The sequence below is a fragment of the Homalodisca vitripennis genome, chromosome 2 (assembly GCF_021130785.1).
Source record: "Homalodisca vitripennis isolate AUS2020 chromosome 2, UT_GWSS_2.1, whole genome shotgun sequence".
Lineage (NCBI taxonomy): Eukaryota > Metazoa > Arthropoda > Insecta > Hemiptera > Cicadellidae > Homalodisca > Homalodisca vitripennis.
Window position 1 is genome coordinate 86,959,957 of NC_060208.1, and position 15,755 is coordinate 86,975,711.

General features: G+C 32.9%; 1 protein-coding gene across 2 annotated transcripts in view; it reads left to right on the forward strand.

Annotated features, from left to right (window-relative positions):
• The window catches only part of LOC124354321 (ras-related protein Rab-40B), a 44,084-nt gene that overhangs the window by 6,853 nt on the left and 21,476 nt on the right, over nucleotides 1-15,755 (forward strand). For both annotated transcript variants that reach the window (XM_046804680.1, XM_046804682.1), the window contains exons 2-3: nucleotides 8,375-8,568; nucleotides 9,952-10,174. In XM_046804680.1, the coding sequence (XP_046660636.1) occupies nucleotides 8,375-8,568; nucleotides 9,952-10,174 (417 nt within the window). The remainder of the gene's footprint in view (nucleotides 1-8,374; nucleotides 8,569-9,951; nucleotides 10,175-15,755) is intronic.

Consider the following 15,755-nt stretch of genomic DNA (forward strand, 5'->3'; position numbering starts at 1 on the left):
TATTACGTTATATGGTTTTATTTGTTTTTAGTCTTTGACAGTTTCCTTTCTGTTGTTTGGATAGTCATGAATATCAATGATTCAAATCATTTGATAATTATCATCCAATTGTGTTGGTGGCCGCTTATTATACTGCAGCCAATTTTTTTTTGTTAGAAACCACAGAAAATGTAAAATAATACAAATATGCACTTACTAGAGTATTATTTTGTATTTGTACATAAATTGAAAAATGTGTATTGTAAAAGTTTTGTTGTCTGTTTCACTCCATGTAACTTTCACATGACGAGATAGTAAGGTACTGTAAATGTACAAAATATACACAGTTTCGTAGTGAACAGAAATATTATAACATATAAACACTTTTTTCTATTAGTTGATAAAAGAGAAGTCACAATTATCCAATAATTTTATTTTTTCACACGAGGCCTTTCAACATCAAAGATGCCAGACGATGGATTGTTATCAGCTGAAAATGAGTAATATTACCAATATAAACTATATAAAATGAATTGGTATTTATAAGTAGAGGATTCGACTGGTGCAAGTTATGTCTTCATACCTAAACGGTTTTCACGCAATAATAGCGGAAAGTTGACTGATGGCTGTGCCATTTTATCAGTTCACAAGCGGTATTGATGAACAGCTGTGCCATCGGTCATCGGAGAGTTAACACATTTTGAGAGCCTTTGTCCCTTAATGCTGTAGGAGACACTGTGTATTGTTATTCAGAATTAAACTGTTGTATTGAATTTGTCTTCTTTCAAGATAAAATAATTAGGTTAGTTGTTAGTTTCTAGTGGAACACAAATTTAAGTTAAATTGTTATAACTTAATACAGTAGATCAAAGCAAGTACTAATTGAAGTTATACTAAGGTTAATAAATTTTTATATTGTTCACATGACGAAATGTTAAACCGAATGTGTATAGGCTAATTACAGAAAAGATTAACTACGATAACAGAAATATTACATTTTATATTTTTACTTTTAGCATATAAATGGTTAGCCTTTTATTAAAAAACTATCCTTAATTGGTGTAAAATTAATAAAAGTAGGCCTATCAGTAACCAATATTAATTAAAAACAAAATTTACTTCCATTTTGTTTTCAATAATTTTCGCTTACATTTTTATAATATGGACTAAGAAAAATTTATACTTTGATCTTCAACCTAAAACTGACCAAATTATAAAAAATAATTATACAAATTATAAAAATCTCTAAAAAATCAATCACTTTATAATTCTCAAACTTACTTGCTTTTTTCTGATTAAACAATAGAAAATTACTTGCTTCCTAACCTTTTATTTAGTCACTCATGTTCTACTACTTATAGGAAAAAGTAGATTTTAAACATTTATTAATAATATAAAGATACAGTATTTCATTTATTTTTTTAATAGTAGTGTTACCGCAAGAAACTAATCCACACTCATGGGAAGTTCAAACAATAATCTCAGGCATAGTGTATTAAACAATAATTTATTTGCAGAGTGCGCACTAAGCTTTTTAATCCCAGAAGCCGTTATTATATTGTTAGTGGTGGGAAAAATTGGAACCAAACAAATGATTTGAGTGATTTTGAAAAAAACTAAGCGATTTTTGAATTCAGTCAATTGTTCCATCACTAGTTATTCTTCCGTATGACCTGTGCCATAACAAAGGCTTTGACTGATGTGTCTTATAGTATAACTGGGTAATCCACTCTTCTTCTTCTTCTTATTTCATGTTTACAGAACCTCAAAACTTTGGATATTATTTCCAAACTATTAGAATAGCCAGTTGTAGCACATACATTTTGCTCAATTTAAAGGTACATAACATAACCTAAGTTAATCAGCATCTATTCTAAACTTGTACAATGTTGTTGATGGGGTGACACTGTCCATGTTTTCTGGAATTGTTCATTCATTATAATTATTATTAATATTAAATAAGTACAAAAAACCTCCATTAACCGAAATAATTGAGGAGTGACAGTTTTGGATAACAAGAATTTCATTAAAAAATAACATTTTTGTGGTCATGTGGTTTTGCTTCATTCGATTGTTTGATGAAACATAAAGCAATCTGAAAAGAACAAAACATTATGTATTAACAACAATTAGGAACCTAGTCATGTCCCTAACCAATTAGGCCTACTGTAATTCGTACCTCTAAGGCATTGAAAATCTCGTTGGCGGATTTGTGCTGCCTGTTGTCTGCTTTGTCGTCATCTGATATGCTCAAGTTGTCTGGATGAAGAACTCTCCATATAACCACTCATATATCTCTTCATGGTTTATTTCGTCATATCCTGGCAAATTCTTTATTAAAGGTTCAATTCTTTAGAGAATTTCTGGAATGCTTTTGGATTTATTCGTCTCCTGTAATAATAAATGCTTTAAGTATGTTCCTCTATAATGTCTCTTGAAGGTGTATATCCCTGGTCTAACGGCTGAACTAAGCTCGTGAAATTCATTGGAAAAAATCTGACAATTATATTACTATATTTTAGATTTTGAGGGTGAGTTGGCACATTGTCAACAAGCAACAATGCTTTGAAAGGAAGAATTTTTATTTTATAAAGGATTTATACAGAATTAAAATGTTGTCAGCCGTTTTGGTTAAACGATGTTTCGGTTAAAAAAGTGTCGGTTAACAAAGGTATTACAGTAAATTTTAAAATACCACAAGACTGTAACTCTTTATTGTTGAATGTTTTACAAAACACATCACCTTACAACAATCATGTGATAAATATAACTTACGTTTCCATAGAGTATTATAAACTTATTTACAATTTTCCTACGCTAGGCTCTCCATTGTCACTAAAAATTGTATCTTTTTAGTCATTTTAATGACTGGACGTTTTATTTGTGAGTGGCATAGTTCAGTTGGGTCAACACTTGTGATGGCTGGGGTTTGTTTTTAATAATCTATTTTGGTGGGCTTTTGTATCTTGATTTGTACTTAGTGTCTCTTCTGTACCTTCTGAAGTAGCCTAGTGCAAGTTTGTTCATTCAAACATGGTGATAACATTTCCTTTGTTTCTGTGTTTTTAGGAATAGATGGCTGAAAGTGTAGAGAAGTTTGATAACTCGTTTTAGAAGTAATGGCTGAGTCTTAAGTTTTCTTATGATATTCCACATCACATTATTGCAATTGGTTTTTTGTCTTTTTATAGTGTAACCTCTGTCAAGCTGGACTATATATTAGAGGTTTCTCAGTTTTTATACGACTATTCCATAGAGCCAAGAACCTGAAAGAGAATAACTTTGTTCCTGCACCCGTTCTCCCATGCTCAATGAATTTTCTAAGTAGAGTTGAAATACTTTGTTTTTATCAGTAGTTTCCGGTTTCAGTAAGTCAAGTCTTGTTTAAACATTACACCCAAAAATTGTTTTGATAGAGGTTTTCCACAAACCAAAGCAGGTCCTTGATACCCGAAGAGTACGGTACACAGTTTGGTTGCTTTGAATTTTTATATAGTTAATATGACATTAGATATGATTAAATAACATTTTTTATGACATGAAGTGGAATTTTACACAGACAATTTTGATCAACCATGTCATATATAGGTAAGTGTTTTAAGATCACAAAAAATATCTTGAAAAAAAAAAACATGAAACCGGAAATGGTGGCAGTCACGAGTTTGTTCAAATTGAATGAAAGAATGAATTGATTTTATTTCCCCAAATATATGTACAATATTACAATCCAAACTGTACAATTAAACAGTAAAATTTTTATTACATTACCGAACGGAGTTTGAAATGAGAACAAAGAATAAACATCATAAGAAATAATTATCATAAAATAAACATGAAGGAAACAGGATTTTTCCGGACATTTGCCATCGTTCAGTGAAACAAGAAAACAGTAACACTACGTTTCGAGATCTGCAATCTGATCTCTTCTTCAGGTAAAGAACTAAACTAATGTATTGATCGTACAGGTTAATGTATTAGGTTAGTTCTTTACCTGAAGAAGAGATCAGATTGCAGATCTCGAAACGTAGTGTTACTGTTTTCTTGTTTCACTGAACGATGGCAAATGTCCGGAAAAATCCTGTTTCCTTCACAATCCTACCATTGTCAAAAATAACCTTCAAACAAAGAAAATAAACATTATAAAAATAACATCATGTATAAAAACATTGTCCTCGGGAAATGAGCCTGCATGGGCTATGATGCCTGTGCGCAGACTCGAGTTGCTCATGTCTGAAGAAATAACGAACTGGATATAAATAATAATAAAAAAAATGAATATAAAATATTATACAAAATAATACACTATTATATACCACATACATACACACACACACACACACACACACACATACATATATACATATACATGCATATACATACATACACATACATACGTGAATATGGAATGAATATATTAAAAGGAAAAAACAGTGTAATTTTAATATGTACCTGTTTTAAAGAATTGAATATTATTAATTTTAAAAACATTTAAATATTAGCAACAATGGTAAATAAGCAGGGTCACCGCAGATTATAATGGGGTAGTGATAATGAATAATGATGGGATAGGAGTGGTGGCTGTTCACATGTCAAACTGTCCGCCCGTAGTTCGTAGACAACAATGCCTCGGCCTCCTCAATAGACAATGATAATAACCACTGGTTAACTTTCCTTTTAAAGATAATTGTAGAAATTTCATTGAAAAAACTAAAATTTGGAAACTGTTTACTTATATTTATAAAAAGCATGTGAGCTACATAGTATGAGTTGGTGTTTGAATAAGATTTAGTTAATTGCAGTGGTAGAATTCCTGTTGATCTAGAATAACGTGTGTTATGGGTGTGTTGAGTTCTTTCAAATAAATCATCTAAATTTTTATACATGTGTATTAAAAGAAATATTATAAAAAGTTGTCTTATTGTAAAAATTTTAGTTTCTTGAAATAAAATGGATGTTGAAAAACTATGACATTTTTTAAAAGCTACTTTCAAAATTGATTTCTGAACCGTAAACAGAGGATCAAGATTTGATTTATAAGCTGCCCCCCAAGAAATTATCCCAAATACAAAAAGAGATTGCACGTATGCATAATATACCATTTTCATTTCTTGAACAGCAAGAATATCCCTAAGGTTCTTAAAGGCAAAGATATACTTTCGGGTCTTTTGTTTGAGATATTCAATATGATCTGACCATTTCAAACGGAAATCTATAATAACGCCAAGATATTTATACGAATTTATTTTTTCGATTGCTTCGCAATTACAGGTACTGTTACTATGATTTCCACAATTATGTATGATCAGATTTCCGAAGACATAATCCGATTGAGGATTCAAAGAGATTGGCATAAATTTTGTTTTAGTAATATTTAAGGAAAGGGCATTCTGATCAAACCACTTTTTCAGTAACATTAAATCACTTAATGCTTCTCGTCTCACATCCGCCCATATATTTCCTTTCAGAAAATTAAGTCTGTCGTCACAAATAATGTTATTTTTCCGTTTAAATTTAGCTTGGCAATATTGTTTATATATAATAAGAACAGAATTGGCCCAAGTGTACTCCCTTGAACTACACTGTTAGTCTACATTAATTGCATCGCTACTAACATTACAAATTGAGACATATTGTTTTCTATTGGTAAAATAACTTTGGAACCAAGTAAGGGCCATACCCCTAACACCTAATTGTTCTAATTTATTCATTAACTTATTTCTATCAGCAGAGTCAAAGGCTTTTTTGAGGTCTAAAAAGATTAGCACTGATTTTTTGTTTTCTGAGATTGCATTATTTAATTCTTTATTTAAATCAAACAATGCATCCGAAATACTCCTGTCGTCTCTAAACCTATACTGACACTGAGAAAGTACGTTGTATACCTGGAAAAAGTGTACGAGCTGTTCCTTAACTACCTTCTCCAGTACCTTAGCAAAGACACTCAAGAGGGATATCGGAGGGATATAATTGTTGAAATTATTATTGTAAAATAGAAAAATGAAGGATTTGAAGGTAAAACATAATGGAATTTGTATGCAAATAGTCCTAAATATCCTATTGCATGGATTATTTATGATATTCTGTGTCTGATGTTTGGGATAGGACTTTTGTTAGAGTCCCCCAGATGCAGAGCAAGCATACAACATCTTTCATAGAACTCTCCAAGCAACGCTAGACATTGCCTGTCCTACTAAAAAATGTAGTCAAAAACACAAAAGGAAACATGTGTATTATGACAACGAGGCCAAAGACCTTAAAAATGACTTTCTAAAAGCCCTGCACAAATTTGAGACCACAGGAAATACCCAAGACAAAGAAGATATGGTGGTAAAAAGAAAAATTATGATAAAAAACTTAGAGAAATAAGAAAAAATGCTAATGCTGACTTCATCAACTCAGCTGACAACAAAAGTAAAGCTCTTTGAAATGTCATAAACAATGAAAGAAGAGGAAAACATCAACTACAGCCAAACATATGTCTCTCAGTGAATGGGAAACATGTGGACAACCCCACACAAACTGCAGACCACTTTAACACCTTCTTCACAGAAGTAGCAGAATGGACGCTGAAACAGAATAACTGCTCCCCAGGGGACGCAGATGATAATGAAAATTACGAAACTCCACTTAACTATGTGGATAAATCTCTATATCTAACCCCAACATGCATCAATGAAGTACGGAACATCATAAATGCCCTAAAATCAAAATCTTCAAGTGGAGTGGATGAATATTCTTCTAAAATTGTGAAACACTGCTCTGAAGAGCTAATGCCGCCTTTAGTCAGCATAATTAATAAGTCCTTCAGCCTTGGTGAGTTCCCTACAGCCCTTAAGCTCTCTAAAGTATACCCCAAACATAAAAAAGGTTCAACACTGGAAGTCCAAAATTACCGTCCCATCTCTCTAATCTCAACATTCTCAAAAATCATAGAAAAAATACCTCTACACAGACTCATGGCTCACCTAAAACAAGAAAATCTGATAACCGAAAAGCAACATGGATTTTTGAAAGGAAAATCAACCAGCTCTGCCATCATCAGCCTTGTTGAACATGTTATTGACCAAATAGACAAAGAACAATACGTATCTGCACTCTTTCTTGACTACAGCAAGGCGTTTGATTGCCTGGGCCACGACATCATCTCAAAGAAATTAACATCATTAGGAATCAGAGACACAGCTAACAAATGGTTTGTAAGTTACCTCACAGGCCGATCTAAAATAGTCGAGCTGCAAACTACCATTTATGGTGTAACTACTTCACATCAATCCAATCCACTACCTGTTACCCGCGGAGTACCGCAAGGATCTGTTTTGGGCCCAGTTCTCTTTGTCTTATTTGTGAATGACTTCCCAGCTTATATACGTGATCACAATACCACTTGTGTGATGTATGCAGACGATACAACATTGTTGATTAAGAATGACTCTGCTGAAGGAGTGTACGAAAGTGCCACAAGCTCTCTCAGTAAAGCCCTCAATTACTGCAGAAGGAATGATCTAGCCATGAATCCATCGAAGACAGTTCACATCAACTTCAGCAAGAGGAAGGACCATATCCCTAACCCACTTGATGTATCAAGAAAAGACCATATCAAATTCCTTGGCGTAACTATTGACCACAAACTTACGTGGACTGAGCATGTAAACCAGGTTTGCAAAAAAATCAGCACTGGTATATATGTAGTACGCCGAATAAAATGTATCGGCAACTTGGAGGCAGCAAAAACAGCTTACTATGCTTTGGTGGAAACTCATGTGAGGTATGGACTTGCTGTTTGGGGTGGATCCTCTGCAGGAAACCTGAACAGAGTACTACTCCTGCAGAAAAAAGCTATCCGAACCCTAGCGGAACTCGAACACCAACAAAGCTGCCGACAAGCATTTAAAACCTTGGGAATTATGACAATTACTGCACTCTACATACAAGAAGTAATTTTGCACGTTGACCAACTGCATGTACAAACAGGAAAAACCCTTCATACACATAACACACGCCATGCAGGAAATTACACACTACCTCTACATCGAACATCAATTTTCGAGGAAAAACCATCCTACATTGGTAGGAAGCTGAGGAACCTCCTGCCACAAGCTGTGAAAAACCTCAAGGGAGCTGCCTTGAAAAGATGTCTTTACAACTTCCTGGTGGACCACCCAATATACACCATCGAAGAATTCACAGAAGTAAACAAGGAAGATTGGAGGCTCTGACATCTTGTATTGATTATTTATTAATATCAATTATGTAATTTGTTAACATTGTGACTCTATTACTGTTCTTGAAGAATATGTTAATAAAGAAATATGACTATGACTATGACTATGTTAGTTTCTTTTTGTTAAACTATCTCATTAGCTTTTTGATGAATATTTTATTTCTCTTTTCTTAGCTTACAAGACTACGACGATACTACTGGACGGGAAGCGTGTGAAACTGCAGCTATGGGACACAAGTGGACAGGGGCGCTTCTGTACCATTATACGGTCGTACTCACGCGGCGCACAGGGCATTCTGCTAGTCTACGATATTACGAACAAATGGTCGTTCGATGGCATTGATCGTTGGCTCAAGGAGGTGGACAGTGTGAGTAGACTGAATTTTGTTGAAGTTTTTATTGACAGTTAAAAGTAACAATTTATTAAGTTTTAAACTGTCATTAATTTAATATTAAATTTTAAAAATGTACATCTAATGCCAATTTGTAGTATTTTTGCAATTTTGTTATTGCGTTCAAAGGAAAAATTAAGTTTTCACACTGTTAATTGAACGATTCAATCAATGTCTATTAGACATTATTAAACTCTTAAAAATAGAATTAACTTTAAAATTTAGAAGAGCCAAAATTGGCAGTAACTGATAGGTTATTGTACAGACTAATATGTTATAATTCTCATAATATGATGTTTATATTGCCTTGTCTCGACTATTAACCCTCCAAGTGCTAATTAAATCACTTTAAAGTGCTGGGCTGTTTTGAAGCAAAATACATGGTTTCTTAAAAGCCACTTTTTAGATACAAATACACATTCAAAGATCATGTGTTATATATATCATTCTTTCAGAAAAACATGCTTTAGGAACTAAATATAATTCAAAACAATTACCACTTTTCTCTAAAAAAAGTCTTGATGAATAGTATATAATCTTTTTTCTTTTTGTTTTTTTTTTTTAGATAATGAGGTTATAAATGCATTTTAAAACATGGTTATAAATATTTCGAAATATTCAAATTGTTTCAAATTTCATTGTGAACAATAAAAATGTCACTTCAAAGCCTTTTGAAAAAACTACACACACAAAACATACAAACTAAAAAAATGTTCTGCACACCAAAACTTGCACAATGGACACATTTAAAGTAAACACTTCTCAAACAATTTTGGTTTGGATGTACATATAACCTCACAAAAGCTAAATGTCTGTTATAATAATTATAAATAGTAAAAAATCTTATTATGGTCCTTTTGTTTATATACATATTTACATTTGACTAAGGAAACTTAGTCAGAGTCAGATTCTGATTGCTGCGCTATCCTCATTCTTCTGCCTCCCCCTACAGGCCTTCTGAAGTGCTCTAAGGCACTTTAGCAACTCATAATAAAATAGAAAATACACTCACAAGAAGCAAGAATCTATCGCACAGTGAATAATAACACAAATCAAATCAATATGTCGCTGCCGAACGATAACTTACCTAGATGAAAATTACAACAAAGTACCGTGCGGCGAGCGCGGCAACAGCTGACAAAATCAGCTGACTGTTATTTTTCATTCTACTCAAAGGCTTACAAAATAGAGCCAGTGCATAGAGAAATCTCTCCTACGTTGTAATGAAAATTACGGAATTATTAAATAAACCGTTTTACGGCAATTTAACAAAAACGAACATATCGCACAGTGCGATAGTAGCACTTGGAAGGTTAAATATTGGTATTAAAGATTATTTTGTCTTGGTTTTGTTCAAAGCACGCTCCTGGGGTACCCAAAGTCCTTGTGGGCAACCGGCTCCATCTGGCGTTCAAGCGGCAGGTCGGCACGAGAGACGCTGAGCTCTACGCGACTCGCAACGGCATGGCGTTCTTCGAGGTGAGCCCACTTTGTGACTTCAACATTCGTGAGAGCTTCAGTGAGCTGTCACGTAGGGCACTGCAGCGTAACGGTATGGAACGGCTTTGGCGTTCCAATAAAGGTCAGTCACTAGTTCATATGATAACTATCGGTTTCTAAGAATGTAGGCTACATTATCAAGATTATGTATTTAATCAATTTTTGTATTACATTGACATTGGTCACACAACTCCATGTTGCAATATCAATAAAATGTTTGTTATCAGAAAGTTTTTATATCTACTATGCAAATTCTATAGCTATAAAAAAATCCATTTGATGTATTATAATTTACATAAAGACTTTGTTTCTAAATGTTGTCATCAAATTCACTCCTTTTGAACATTTTTCAAGTCCAATTGATAACATAAATTGCAACATTTGAGGAAATCCTGAAAGTTAAAAAAATAGTTCCATGGTAGTAGAGGTACACATATTTCTCCTACTTAGAAAACGTATAGTGCAGTCGATGAAGAGAGAAACTTAAATTTGCCACAGTAAATATTTTTATAAAAGCAGTTTGTTTTATTACTTCTTGTTGGCATGTGGGATTTAATTGAACCAAGTGTTAGAAAAAAGTTTTCTTCGTATTTGAGAAAAATGCTGTTGGAACTGTTTAGATATTGGGAATTTACGAGGTTGTGTAATTTATAAATGGGACTGGTTATCTGAAAAATTTCTAAGGTTATCATTGACCTACAATAAGTTGATGCATATGGAGCCTTTACTGTTAGGGAAAGGAGAGAACTGACTGCAACTCTCTTGGTTCCTTTACTATCAAAATTATGAATGAGTGAACAGGAAGTGCATGTCTGTGGAGCAGCAGAATATATTCCAAGTGTTTGTCCAGGAAGGGGTGAACCCAACCGAAAGTTTATGATGTTTATGAGCATAGTTTGGGAACAATACCAAATCAAGATCCCATTTGTTTACTTTACACAAAGAATCTTTCTATAGGGCGCGTGAAAAAGTTGAGAACGAGGGCCACAATCGTCGACCAAGCATAAGTGTATTCGTAGTCAAAATTAAGGAGTCCAAAATCTTACTAAGGACAATCAGCATATAGTTTCTTTAAAATCACAATGCACAATATTATCGTGGAGTACTAAATGCCATAAAATTATCATTTAAAAGGTAAAGGAAACAGCAATTGGCTAGAAGTGATATTATTCTACAAGAAAACACGAGACCACATGCGGCTAATGCCAAGAAAAAAAATGTAATGCATTAGGATAAGAAACACTGGAACATCCACCCTATAGCCCAGACTTGTCACTTTTCATATTTTTGGATCTCTTAAAAAAGTGCATGGAGACCAGCCTGGAGGTCTTTCAAGGATAATGAAGTGGTGAAGGTGTTTGTGCTCTAATAGCTAAAAGAACATCTAAGGAGTTTTTACAATAACGGAATGAAAAAGCTCCCAATCTGATGAGAAAAAATGTATTTCAATGGTGAGAGAATGTGTAGAGAAATAATATACAGTTTCCTGTAATCGTTGAATTGATTTTGACCTCCTGATTTAGATACAGGGTTTCGATTCGGATAAGTATCATTAAATAAATTCTCTGTAGCCTCCCATCATCAGGATCGTAATACGCTCTTGTTCACTTGACACTCCATTTCAACATAAAGTATCACAAAATCAAGTCTTTACATTGTTAATTCCAACCAGAAACTGAACATGATACTGGACTTTATCAAAACTGATTAGATAAGGGAGGCCTGCCCTGCAGCAGGTAATAACTGTAAAACAGGTTTGATTCTGTAAGGAAAGTGGTGATCTATAGAAGTTATTTACCATCTGAATGTGGATGCCTCATGTATTGCCTCAATTCATTTTTAGTTAATTTCAATGAGCTGCCATTTTTACTGGGTTGAGATAGAAAGCTCTAGTTTCCACTGTTCTTATTCATTTATTAAGACCTTTCAAATGAGGTGTCACTTAATGGGTGTTTAAATTTAAAATTTTGAGCCGCTCACACAAGTTGTAACAGTGACTAAAAAGTTCACTTCTATTTCCTAGAAAGGTGTCCCGAGTTCCATCCCTCCATCTTTACCCATCAAACACTAAACGGAGTGTATCAATTGTTTAAACTCACAGTTTATTCTTGAGTGTGGTCAACAATTTATAAGTCATCATTTTCTTTTTAAATTGTCTTAATTCAGATTCCATTAATTCAGGTTGTTAGAGTTCTGATATCTTTGTCTCCCTTGATTTAGTAGCGAGGCAATGTTTTGTTACTTAGCAAGCCTGATGAGCTAATTTTTTGTTTCTTGTCAAGGACTAAATTTAGTTTGGGTTTTTGACTACAGCGCATCAGTGTATTGTTAGTGCTATCTCAAATTATTTCTGATGTAGATATTACAGTATAGAAATTCTCTGATGTGATTAAGATTAAATTAGTATCATCATCGTAAAGGAATACAGTCAGATGAAGCCATTAATGGCAGATTAATTTAATGAGAGGGTATCATTAATGAAAAGATTGACTGAAGTTTGATTCAATATTGAGCCTTAAGTACAATATATAAAGAAAAATATTGTATCATTGCTAACAACATTTCATAATACATCATTCATAACAGGTAGGCCTACAATATACGATGGCAGTCATTCATGTTATTACTATTTCTCTTAAAAACACTTAATATAAACTCATTTTGAGTACCAAAGTAAAATTAAGGAAGAATAGGATCGATGTAGCTCTACACCAAGAAGCTGTTAGAATAAGCTGGTTAGAATAAGTGAAGTTGTAAGAGAGAGAGAGGTTTGGTGAACCTCGATAACATCAACATCGGAGACTGAGACATGATGAATATCCTCATCAGTTTAAGTCCCCACGTCTTTTACAGACTATTGAGCACTCTAACCTCTATTTTGGTGCAGTATTCTCGACAGATCGTTTCCCTCGAGATCTTAAATGTGTGCTTCTTTTTTCAAAAAACCTAAAAGTGTTTTTTCCTAAACTAATAATAGTGTTTTGTTTCTTTTTAATAGGTGCTTTTAATTTAGTATTGATATTGTCTAACAAACAAACTTTCTTTAGAATAGGGACTAAAATCATACCTTGAAAGATACAAAGCCGATCTTTTGCTTCAAGGCACTTGGTGTTTGTGGCATACACCAGTAAGTTACTCCAAACATTCATTTTATTATTCTCCCTACTGATACAATATCATATGTCCCACCTATAACAGCTAGTAAGTCACTAGATTTAAAAAAATTGATTATGTTTTTCATTCGATTATGATTTTATAGATCACTCCTAAGTATCAGACTAATCTTCCAGTATAAATGACATGACTGATACTCTAAACTGAGCAAGCAAAATTACTGAATCTTCCTCTTTCTAATGTTCATTGTTTTATTTTTAACTTCAGATATTTCAGCTTCTTTGCATGTGCACTCATCTAGTGATGAAAGAATAGTAAAATTTTCATTTTCGAGACAATGATACTGTCAGCTCTTGTCTATAAAAGTGAACCAGTTTGTACTGAAAAAAAAAACACTCCCATCCAGTGTACTCATTTATGAGTTAAAATTCTGTTTAAGGCATTTAATTTTAATATGTAGAGAATCAGTGTTGTCTAAATATTTAACTGGGTAATTAACTTTAGTTTTTTTAATGTTGTTTCCCGATTGAACAATCAAACTCCATCACATAATCTTCAGTCTTAGTAGCAACTGGGTCTTAAAAGTGTTATCCTTGAATTACTATCTGCATACCATTCTGTTTGTCAATATCTAAGAGAAGTATATCTACTTCAAACATTTCATGATATTGTTCACTCTACTTTCAATTTAAGGCTTCATTCAATTTAGTGTCAGCCTTTTTGAGCAGCAACCCTGAATCTTCAATCTTATCAGTTATATTATTTAAATGTTCTAAAAAGTGATCACCAGTGAGTGGAGGGTTATCTATGCTGCCTGCCTTTATATATTTGTTTATCGGGGAACAGACAGATGCACTTGAACATGAAGTTATTTGGGATTACTTTTAACTCGGATCAAAATTTGTTGCTAGAGGACACTCTAGGAATGAAGTGGCTCTCTGCAAGATTTATGGGCTGGGAAAATTTCAGAGTTGCCCAACATAGACTAAAACCTTACGAGATCCTACCATCTCAAGTTGGTGTAAAATTTTTGAACAAAGTTCCAGATTATATAAAGAACCAGACAAACTCTTTGCATTTTAAAAAGTTACTCAAATGCTATTTAATATTAAATGAGTTTTATAACATGAGTGAGTTTATGGAATATGAAAAATGATCGGGCATCTCTCACTGGGTGTTGACATTGTCTGTTTTAGATTAAGAAGTTTTAGTTTTCTCCTACTTGGTATAACAATTGCTGAAATAAAATAACTTAAACATTAATATAATTTACTGGTAAGTCTATAGAGTTACATGTGTTTATGACTATTGCTATACAAGTTTTATATTTGTTCTCTGGCAATAAAGAATTGTGAATTATTTCTTAGAATTCACCATCATAAATGTACATTGCTCTCACAACTATATCAATGCACTGGTTTTGCACTTTGTTTCGATAGGACTCAATGATCTCGTACATCTTCCTCAGTTGACCTTTTTCTCAACACACATTTTAATTACATTCTGTTTACTGGATATGCTGAAGATGTTTTTTGAATAAATGAAGAATAAAGAACTTGTAAATATTGGAACAAATTTCCAAGGTGACGTGACTGAACTCAGCACTAGGATTTGTGTAATTTTTGCGTACCAGGAGAAATGCATATTATCAAGCTTCCCCCACCACATTCTTAATTTAGGAACATTTGTCTACTCTCTTTTATTACATGAGGTATATTAAAGTGAAGCTTGTAAAAATATATGATATGAATTCAAAGCACTATTGACTATTCTGTTTGTTTGCTAGACTCAAAATTTAGTTTTATTTATCATTTGGAAATTATTTAAAAACTTTATTAGTGTGTTAGGCTTTCATCAAGTCTATGCAATACATTTATTACATGATTTGTTTTATCATTTGAAGTTAAAATGTTTATTGTAAAATTAATTATGCAATTCTTATTCTATCATTTTCTTATTATGGCAATTAATTCAGTAAATATTTGTTCGAAGTCAGTTGTTAGATATCCAAGATAAAGTAAGAGCCTGTTAGTAGACCATACCGATCTCTTGTTCTTGATCAAGATCTAAAATCTTTTTTCATCACTGAATTAAAAACAGCTGACTTCACATGCGTATTATTTGTAAAATCATTTGTATTTGTTCCAATCTTTAACATTTTACATATCAATACAAAATTGGTCATAAAAAATGTTTTTTTTTTAAATTTTTTAAAAGTGGATAGGTTGGAAATGGGTTTCCAAATATTCAGAAAAGAGACCACTGTAGGTCTTAAGTATGTCTTATTGTATATAATTATTTTCAGTAAAGTATAAGGAGTAATCTTCTTATAAATAAAAATGAATCGCAAAATGTGTTGCTAAGCGCAAATCTCGAGAACGGCTGGACCAATTCGGTTAATTATTTTTGTAAAATGTCCATTGAAATCCGAGGAAGGTTTTTATGAAGAAAAAGTTAAGAAAAGTTACCTGGAATATTTTGGAATTCAGAAAAAATTGTAGTTTGTACGTTTCATAATTCAAATTAAACTGGCACTAAACAGCTGTTGA